The 10923-nt window shown below is 43.7% G+C and overlaps 1 protein-coding gene across 1 annotated transcript; it reads left to right on the plus strand.

The window, feature by feature from the left end:
• The first annotated feature begins 906 nt into the window (after positions 1-906).
• nus1 (NUS1 dehydrodolichyl diphosphate synthase subunit) lies at positions 907-6540 on the plus strand. The gene is made up of 5 exons (XM_061051388.1): positions 907-1497; positions 2943-3074; positions 5261-5413; positions 5618-5717; positions 5976-6540. Exons 1-5 carry the CDS (start codon positions 1095-1097, stop codon positions 6064-6066), a joined length of 879 nt encoding a protein of 292 aa, XP_060907371.1. The 5' UTR covers positions 907-1094; the 3' UTR covers positions 6067-6540.
• Positions 6541-10923: the final 4383 nt, after the last annotated feature.

A 10923-nucleotide genomic window follows, 5' to 3' on the forward strand; every position in this document is an offset into this window, starting at 1 on the left:
ATATAAAAAATAAATAAATAAACAGACCGCCCTCCTAAAATATATAAAAAATAAATAAATAAACAGACCGCCCTCCTAAAATATATAAAAAATAAATAAATAAACAGACCGCCCTCCTTATATAAATAACAAAAAAATTAAATAAACAGACTGCCCTCCTAAGATAAATTACAAATAAAAAAAAATGAAAAGACCATCACACACACCTCCTGAAATGAATAAAAAATAAATAAAATAAACAGGCCGCCCTCCTAAAATAAATAATAAACAGAGCTTGCTCCTAAATAATACAATACAATTTAATCAATTATAATTAGTTAATAAGAAAATATAATTAGTTAATAAAAAAGTAAGAATAAATAGTAAAGAATAAATAGTACAGGACTCACCTGTGTGGGACTGATTATATATTGAGATACTAAGTCATTATATTAAGATACTATATCATTATATTGAGATACGACGTCATTATATCAAGATGCCAAGTCATTATATTAAGATAGTATGTCATTATATTGAGATACTATGTCATCATATTGAGATGTTTGGTCATTTTATTGAGATACTATCTTATTATATTGAGATACAAAGTCATTATTTTGAGATACTAACTCATTATTTTGAGATACTATCTCATTATATTAAGATACTAAGTCATTATGTTAAGATACTTAGTCATCATATTGAGATTCTAAGTCATTATTTTGAGAAACTACATCATTATATTGAGATTATAACTCATTATAATGAACTACAGGATTTTTTATTTTCATCACAGTGGCGGAAATGTGTTTACATAGTTTAGCTTTATTTTGAAATATTAAAAGAGTTTACGGCTGGATTTGACAGTTAAGGCGGATCCAGTATTACGTAACGATGACTACGGCCAATCAGCGAACTCCGCGCTGCGGGCCCACAGGTCAGGGGTTGCTAAGGGGAGCTGAATATGGCGGCGGGCGGACTGCGCTGTAAGAACCGCTGAAACAGATTTATCAGGCGGACATAACCGAGGATTTCACCGGTTGTACCGTACACTCTGACGGTTATCTGCGAGACTATCCTCCGGGGGAAGCACAGGGGGAACACGGGCTGTCATGGCGCTGTTGTACGGGCTGCTATGGCGGCTCCTGCTCCTTCTGGTCCACGTCAACAGAGCGCTGGTCTCCTGGCTCCGTGTCCGGCTAAGGAGTATGAAGGGCCGGTTGTGGGAGCGGGCGGTGGCCGCTCTGCTACTGCCGTTAGCCTTAGCCGGGTTTCCGGACCAGCAGAAGAAGTTAAACCATGCTAACCCTGATGCTAACGGTAACCCGGTGACCGGGAGCCGGGCTGCAGGTCGCCGGGCTCGGTGGCTGTCTGACGGCAGGGCTCTAGATAAGCTGCCGGTGCACATCGGCCTGCTGGTGGCCGAAGAAGAGCTGAGCTACACGGACACAGCCAACCTGGTGGTATGGTGCATGGCCGTGGGGATCTCCTATGTTAGCGTCTACGACCAGCACGGTAACATTTCACAGTGATACACCGGTGTTATGTTTGAGTATGGGCTGATAAACTGTTTGATTTGTTCAGTCATGTACAGTCACTTTAACCCACTAAGATCTGCTGCTAAGTGTTCCAGGTAACTCTTTTAAAGTAGGGTTAACTCTAACTCAGGTTACAGGTACTGTGTTAAACCCACAGGTGTGAATTGAAAGGTTAGAGACCCTCAGTGGATAATCCCATACTCAGGTTCCTGTGTGACACCTTTAAGTAGTCTACTTGTTATTAATATTCTGACACTTTCAGGACACACAGAATATTTCAGACTTTCATGATTTTAATTGATATTTTATCCTCTTTTATTAAAGGAAGGTTAAATCCTCCTCCCTTCTAACATGAAAATTACCCCCTCCTCTTTCTCCCTCTCGTCCTGCTCCTTCCCTCCTCCTCCTCACCCCCCTCTCCTCTCTGGTTTATTTCAGTGCAGTCATGTGAGAGCAGAGGTTATATGAGTTTGTTCCACTTTATGTGTCTGTAGTTTGACAGTACTGTCTCTGAGCATGAACACACGAGACACTGAGGCCTGTTACTGTAAAATACATATGACATGATTTATAATCTGATCTTTCTTTTATTTATCAATTAAAGAAGTGATTTATTACAGCCTCTTTCTCAGGCTCTAATGTTGGGCATTAGTACTAAACACACACACACACACACACACACACACACACACAGTGTCGTCATATCAGAACGTTGAACTTTGATATGATTTCACTAACAGAAACAGAAGTCCTAGCCACCCCATATTGGGTAATTTATTGTTTTAAACTAAAATTGCAGACAAACTCCAGCACACTTTCTAAATGCACTAAAACATTGGCAACATGAGTTAGCCTGCAATTAACGGTCATTAAAAACATGACATTACTCATTATTTGGTGTGAAGGACTTCTGTTGTTGCTGCTGTGGTATTCAGTATCATTGAAAGTTTAAGATTCTAGTACTGTGACAGCCATACACTTAATAACACAAAGCTCACACTGACATATCAGATGTTACTCAGTATTTATACACACTGTTCTCCCTGTAAGGTCAGCTACTAGTGTGAGGTGAAGGCTTCCTAAAGTTGTTTATATCAGAGGTCAGGTTGATGGTGAAACCCTGAAGTTTGATCATGTTTGTTTACCTTCTCTCTGTCCTCTGTGTGTGTGTGTTTAAGCTCACCTCACATGAACGTGTCTCTGAGGGCAGCTGTTTATCACATCACATTTAGTTGAAGTGTATTCGAGCACAGTGTGTCCCGTGATGCTGTGGTCTTTTTATTTCCTCTTCCTGAGGTTTAATGGAAAGAGAATCGATTAATCCTCGACTCAACGCCTCATCGTCCTTCCTCCTCCAGGCTTTCAGTGAGATGAATAAACTGTCTATTAGACTGAACTCTGATCACGCTGTCTCTGTTTCAGGCATCTTTCAGAAGAATAACTCCCGCATGCTGGAGGAGATTGTGAGGCAGCAGCAGGACCTGTTGGGCGTAGACGGCTCCAAATACAGCGTGGAGGTCCTGAACAACAGCAGTGACAAACAGCAGCAGAATGGTGAGGACCGTGTGACAAAGACAGCTTTATTATCACAGACACAGCACACAGTGTTGTTCAACAACACCTGTTTTTAATCAGAAGTTTACCTTGCCAATGTTTTCCTAAAGTTCCCAACGTGTTAGTTCAGTTTAGACCATGCAAGAGTAAGTCTTCCTTTTCTCTTCTACACACCTGACACACCTGTCTGATGAAAAACACATATGAATCATTAAAGTAACAGAGGTTGTATTGTTTTTTTTATTTTTTATTTATTAAAAATGAAATGAGCAGCAACAGAGAGAATTCAAACTGAACAGAGATCAGTGGATGAGTGGATCTGTGAGTGAGTGACAGAGTGGATCTGTGAGTGAGTGGCAGAGTGGATCTGTGAGTTGACTTACAGATGATATGTCTCTGTGCTGCAGGGAGAAATGACTCCTGAGGACAGTGTGATGTTTCTTAAGTTAGGTTGTTGTTTTTAACACTTTTGATGCCTCATAATTTAAAACCATACAATCTGTTATTTTAACGATTGATTTTATCAGTGAGTATCAAAACAGAAAATAAATCTGAAGCCTTGTCTTCTATGAGACGAGTTTGCTGTGAGCGTAGAACAGGAAGAACCTGAGAACACGTCTGTGTTCAGGTGTGTCTGCAGGCTCACCATGTTTCTGTGAATGAACAGAAGGTCACACTCCTCAGGGCTGTGAGACCTGTTTACACAGAAACACTAACAGGTTCACCTGTCACTGTTTCAACACATTCACAACCTGAAGAGGTTTACTTGATAACACACAGGTTACATGATAACAAACAGGTTGTTCAATTCAATTCAATTTAACTTTATGTAATTCAATGTAACCATTTGATGCATTGCACCAGAGTTAGCCTTAGGCTAATTTACATCTGCAGTCCCTTGGCAAGTAACAAATACAACATATATAAAAACATCAAACATCACCCAGCAAGTAAAGGACATGTAACAAATAGCAATGCATTGCACATGAAATGTCCCTCCAGGCACACACACTCACACACCCACACCACATAGTCAGAGGGTGTAGTGGCATGTGCAGCACGCAACACACACACACACACACACACACACACACACACACACACACACACACTCACCTTGTCAGCCCCATGGGGAGATAAAACTGAATGATCAGCTAGCTGCTGCATGTAACGTTCGGTTCTAGCCCCCCTCGAAAAAAATTTGTCAGTGTGACGTCTTGTCAGTGTGAGATCACTGATCTAAGCCCATTGGCTCGTTGTGGCAAGCCCAGAAGCTCATGTTGCACGCCCGTTAACTTCTGGAGCACGCCCACGATATGCCGCAGCCTGCGGTAGCACAGTAGTGCTAAGGTGCTAATGTTTTTGCTCCCTTTGGAGCCAAAGTGGCTGCATTCCCAATATGGTAAAAGGGGTGTGACATTTCCGAGAACCGTGCTGAGCGACTGACCAATTACGGCAGAGCCGACAGGCCGACCAATCAGATCAGACTTGGCACACGTGGGGACTCCGAACGTGGGCACTTCAGAGCCTTAGAGAGAGAGTCAGAAGCGAGCCGGTGCATGGAGCGACAGTTCATGAAAACAGACACTAAGCTACTTTGAACATACTTTAGTAGGTACATAGATTAAATATACGAACCCCAAAAAGGGCATAATATAGGCTCTTTAATGTAGATGTTTACTTCTGGGGTATGCAGCTTGGTTTTAGAACATGCCTTTTGTTTTGCTTACATTCAAAGTAAGACAGGATTTTTCTAACCTCTCCATCCAGAGCACTGCCTAGTTTCGCAGCTACTAGCTGAGCTGATGTTGCGTGTGTGTATTAAACAGTGTCATCGGCGTATAGTTGCACCTCTACTCCATGACAATACTGTGGAAGGTCATTGATGTAGAGACTAAAAATGAGTGGGCCTAACACAGATCCTTGGGGTACACCCATTGTGCACTTCAAGTTGCTGGAGCACACATCTTTAATTTTCACATACTGCATTCTGTTGGATAGGTATGATGATACGTGTATTAGACGAAAAGTTGAAGTTGGAGAGTTTAGACATGAGAATATTGTGATTAACTGAATCAAAGGCTTTCCGCAAGTCTAAGAATAAAGGTCCAACAACTCCACCTTTGTCAAGACATGATATTTAAGATGTGTTTGTAACATGTGTTTGTATGTTTGTGTCTCTGCAGTGTTGTCGTGCCGCCCTGCGGTGAAGCTGCTGTGTCCTGATGACGGGAAGCAGAGCATCGTGGCGGCGGCTCAGCAGCTGTGTCGCTCCGTGGAGAAGAGAGAGAGGAGCTCTAAAGACATCAGCGTCACCATGCTGGACTCTCTGCTCAGAGGTACCTCACACCTGACTTTTCAAGTACCAAACACCTCAAACTGGATTATTGTTTTTAATGAATCAGAAATGAAGCAAACTCCAGGCAGTCGAACTACAATCAATGTAGTTTTAAAGCGTTAGTTCTTTTTAGTACTTTGGATCATTTCACTGAGATTGTTTCTAAAACACGTGATGTTGAAAAAGTGCCTCCTGTGTGTTTCAGAGTCTAAGAACGTTCCGGACCCTGAGCTGGTGGTGAAGTTCGGTCCTGTAGACAGCACGCTGGGCTTCCTGCCCTGGCACATCAGACTCACTGAGTTCATGTAAGTGTGTGTCTGTGTCTGTGTCTGTGTCTGTGTCTGTGAGACCGTTTTCAGTGAAATGATGAAAAATACAAACTACCAAAACATCTAAACTAAAATAACTTCTTCAGTTCAACAGAAATATATTAAGAGTCAGTGGAGTAATCTGTCAGTGTGACCAGCAGGGGGCAGAGTTTCACCCTCACACAGTCTCTCTGCTTGTTTACAGTGTGTTATTTTCTGTGTGTATAAAGTCTCTCTCTCTCTCTGTGTCTTTAGGTCTCTGCCGTCTCACAGAGGTGTCTCCTATGATGACCTGTTGGGCGTGCTTCAGAGGTACAGCTCCTGTCAGCAGCGGCTCGGACAGTGACCTGCAGGCTGTGTCAGGTGTGGACGAGGTGTGGACGAGGTGTGGACGTGCGTCGTCCACTCTGGATCCTTGACACATACAGACAGACACACAGGAAATAGTTGACTTCCTGTCTGCAGCTCTCATGATGAGCTCACATTCCAGGAGCAGACAGAGACACACGGAGCTCTGTTTGTCCCTCACAGCGTCCTGTTTGTCCCCCAGCTGCTGCTTCCTGCTGAGGACACACACTTCACAACAAAGAACACACACAGCTGTGTGCCGGACACACACTGCAGTGTGCAGACAGACATCTGCTCTGAGCTTGGACAGAGACTGAACCATGATGTAAATATGATGAGGAGACGTTTGTGTGGCTCTGTGATCGTCTCTGTGGCCTCCAGCTTACAGCCATGTGTTCATGTGTTCATGTGTCGTGGTGCTGCAGATGTCCTGTGAGACTAAACAAGCTCTGAAATAAACTGATGCACTGTCTCAGAGTGTGTGTGTGTGTGAGCTGTTTTTCAGACACCACAGCAACAATAGAAGTCCTACACACAGAATATGAGATCATTTATTGTTTTGAATTAACAAGAATCGCAGTAAAGGTCATGCACACGGTCTAAATTCCACATTTTGTTACCAAACGTTGTCAATGTCAAAACCTTTTTAAAGTGTTTATGTGATTTACAGTACTACATGTCCATGAGTGTCTATGAAGATAAGAGCATCTTCTCCTTTACCTGTCTGAAGACACACCAGTGGTCTTTAAAGCAGGGACACACCTGACCACACACTTTCAGAGATTGTTGAAACCACATTGTTATATATTTACATAAAGGACACTCTGGAGGTTATCACTGTGTGTTCAATTTCAATCAATCAATCAATTTTTATTTGTATAGCGTCAACTCATAACAAGTGTTATCTCGAGACACTTTACAAAAAGCAGGTAAAATACCTTACCCTTTGTCTGTTAACATTACAAAAGAGCAGGTAAAAAGACCTTACTTATTGTTATGTTACAAAAGAGCAGGTAAAAAGACCTTACTCATTCTTATGTTACGAAAAGCAGGTAAAAGACCTTACTTATTGCTATGTTACAAAGATCTGGCCTATCCATCATGTTCTGGCAGGCCGTCAACCAACGATCTTGAGGAGCCTAAGAAAGCTCAAGAGCTCCCAGGAAAGTAGGTGATTAGTGACTGAGATTTACAGATAGATACATGCAGTAATATGATGTACTGTATATGCAGAGAGAGAGAGAGAGAGGAGCTCAAGGTGCCAGTTCCCCCGGTAATCTAAGCCTATAGCAGCATAACTAAGAGCTGGTCTACACCAGCACCAGCCCTAACTATAAGATTTATCAAAAAGGAAAGTTTTAAGTCTATTCTTAAAAATACAGACTGTGTCTGCCTCCCAGACCCCGGCTGGAAGACGATTCCAGAGGAGAGGAGCCTGATAACTGAAGGCTTTACCCCCCATAGTACACTTAGAGACTGTAGGTACCACTAGTAGGCCTGCATTCTGGGATGGTGATGTTCTCGAGGGGCAGTACGGCACTAGTAGCTCCTTAAGATAAGATGGTGCCTGGCCATTTAGAGCTTTGTAAGTGAGAAGAAGGATCTTGAATTCTATTCTAGACTGTATAGGGAGCCAGTGCAGAGAAGCCAACACAGGAGTAATGTGGTCCCTTTTCCTAGTTCTAGTCAGTACACGAGCTGCAGCGTTCTGGACTAGTTGAAGAGTCTTTAGAGACTTACCAGAGCACCCTGACAAAAGAGAGTTACAATAATCCAATCTGGAAGTAACAAATGCGTGAACTAGTTTTTCTGCATCATTTTGCGACAGGATATTCCTGATCTTAGATATATATTACGAAGGTGAAAATAGGCTGTTCTTGAAATTTGCCTGATGTGAGAGCTAAAGGACATATCTTGATCAAATAGAACTCCTAGATTCCTAACAGTGGTGCTAGATGACAGGCTGATGTCATTAAGGACAGTCAAATCACTAGAAAAAGTCTCTCTGAGGTTTTTAGGGCCTAGCACAATAACTTCAGTCTTGTCTGAGTTAAGTAGCAAAACATTTCTGGTCATCCAGGTCCTAACGTCCTTAAGGCACGTTTCTAGTTTACATAACTGACTGGTGCCATCAGGCTTCATTGATACATAAAGCTGAGTATCATCTGCATAACAATGAAACTGTATGGAGTGTTTCCTCATAATATTTCCCAGAGGAAGCATATATAATGTAAAGAGAACTGGTCCAAGCACTGAACCTTGGCAAACTTTGGTGTGCATAGAGGACTCATCATTAACATGTACAAACTGAGATCGGTCTGATAAGTAGGATTCAAACCAACTTTGATTGTGTTGTATCCAATCGACTCAGGACAGACCAGGTCAGCACCTAAACGAGACGGTTGACGTCACAGTATCACAGGGGACAAAGTTAACCTTTAACATGTAACACACGAAGCTCCAGCATAATTTCCAGGTGATTGTAATGGATTCCAATGTCATGAAACACTGCAGTGTTTAGATTTAACACAGCCATCAGTGGTGGTAATATTTACTCACCTTCTTACATAGCGTCTGCAGGATCAGAAATTAGATCCATGTGGATTAAATCAAAACTTTCTCATGAAACGGCTCAACAGAGAGACACAGGAACACGTTGGTCTGGATTCTCTTTCCTGATACTCAACCTGACATCTTCATTGTTTTTCTGAAAGTTTGAGCATTTTAATATCTGGTATTTTCTCAGAGGAGAAGCGATATGATTTAACCAACAATAGTCAAATATTCAGGTGTTACTACACAGATATTCCACCGATGTGAGGGAGTATGTTTGAACTCAGACATGCTGAACCCTGCAGCTGAGACATGTTGGAGGTTTTTATGTCATTGTTCTGATTCCACTCTCGTACATGTGCTGGTAGAGTAGCTGCACCAACAGTAACTTATGTCTCCTGATAAGCCAGAGCAGCTTTTAATTTCCAGTTTCATCAGAGGATATGCTTATTTCATCGTCTCTCTCTGTTGTAGTTCCATTAACCCAGAAGCTAGCAGCCCTGCGACCATTCTGCGGGCGTTCAGTCACCCTCCGATGGCTGCAACGAGCTCGGCACTCTGAGTGCTGCGTGGTCAAACCGTACATTTGTAACCTTGTGTTACAGTTTAGACTCTGTGTCCACTAAAGCTAACTTGGTTTGTTACATCAGTAACAACTCGGTTGGGTCATTGCTGTTTTGTTAACCCTTCGCTAATAAAGGCAGTGTGCTCGCTCCTCCTCCCAGTATGCCCTGGATTATCTCATTATCTGGTTGTGTTTTCCATTTATGCACCATTTATCATTGTAAGCCTGTATGGCTCCCCCTGCAGCCTGGGGACGATCACTACCTCCGTCCCCCCAGGAGTTCAGGCAGAATTGCAAAAACTTTTCCTCATCATGTGGTCTCTGCAAGAGCTTGCCTCTCCCCAGTATGCCAGGGGAGCTTTGGCTCCCTCTTAGAAGCACTTCCAGCCATTAGCTTACACCAGTGGCCACCAGATCCACCAGCTCTGTCCCCCCTCCAACCGTAGGGCATGAAGATCCTCCCCTATCTGAACGGCCTGCCTGGGCCTGGGGGTAAGACAAACTGCCAAGTTCCTACCTAGACCATCATGTTTCTTAGTGTGGATGGACATTATCAACTGAAGGCATGTCCATTGCTCAAGCAGGTGGACTACATCTTCAGTCTCCTTCCTCTTCTGAGAGGCCATGTGGCCACTTTTCCCCCTTCAGATAGGATCGACAGCTTCCTCTCAAAGATGCCTCCTTGCTCAGCCCTTGAAGAATAAGGTCATTGATGCTACAAGGAGTGGCCACGGGATCCGTCAAGAGACCGTCACGACTGATGCCTCCTGGTAGGGAAGAACATAGTTCCCACTGCTGCACAGGCTTACTCACAGTACCCCAAAGGGCCTACCAGACTGGAAGGACCTCCTGACCTAGATGGGGATTTTGTGTGTCGACCCTGGCTGCCTTTAGCTGTGGGTTCGGCTACCATAGGACCCAAACCACAGCTGAAAGATTGCTTCGTCTCGTGTGTTGAGGAGCTCCATGTCTTTCCGTCACAACTTCATGCCTGAAGAGGAACCCAGATGACTCTGAGTTTGTCTTTTAAAAATATTGTATATCTACGAAGGGTTGAGACACACCTCAATGGGCGGATAAAGGTGATGTGGTTTGACTCCTACGAAGGGAAAGGGGACAACAGGTCTCCACTGGTGGTCATTTTGGAATCATAGAACCGCAGTCACAAATTTAACTTTTCGTGTGGGTGTTTCCATCATCCAGTGCAGAACACCAAAAGTGCTTTTGAACAACAGAAGAGGAACAACAGAGAAAAAGAGCAGAGAGTGTTTAAAATCATATTACATATGACCTAGTATTATTGATATATGTTTACAGTCCTTATATTTTGTTAGAGGGTCCTGTGTCTGCAGCAGGAGGCAGTGTCTGCAGCAGGAGGCAGAGAGGGTCCTGTGCAGCAGCAGGAGGCAGTGTCTGCAGCAGGAGGCAGAGAGGGTCCTGTGTCTGCAGCAGGAGGCAGTGTCTGCAGCAGGAGGCAGAGAGGGTCCTGTGTCTGCAGCAGGAGGCAGTGTCTGCAGCAGGAGGCAGAGAGGGTCCTGTGTCTGCAGCAGGAGGCAGTGTCTGCAGCAGGAGGCAGAGAAGGTCCTGTGTCTGCAGCAGGAGGCAGAGAGGGTCCTGTGTCTGCAGCAGGAGGCAGTGTCTGCAGCAGGAGGCAGAGAAGGTCCTGTGTCTGCAGCAGGAGGCAGTGTCTGCAGCAGGAGGCAGAGAGGGTCCTGTGTCTGCAGCAGGAGGCAGAGA

This window comes from Labrus mixtus, chromosome 12, assembly GCF_963584025.1.
Source record: "Labrus mixtus chromosome 12, fLabMix1.1, whole genome shotgun sequence".
NCBI lineage: Eukaryota > Metazoa > Chordata > Actinopteri > Labriformes > Labridae > Labrus > Labrus mixtus.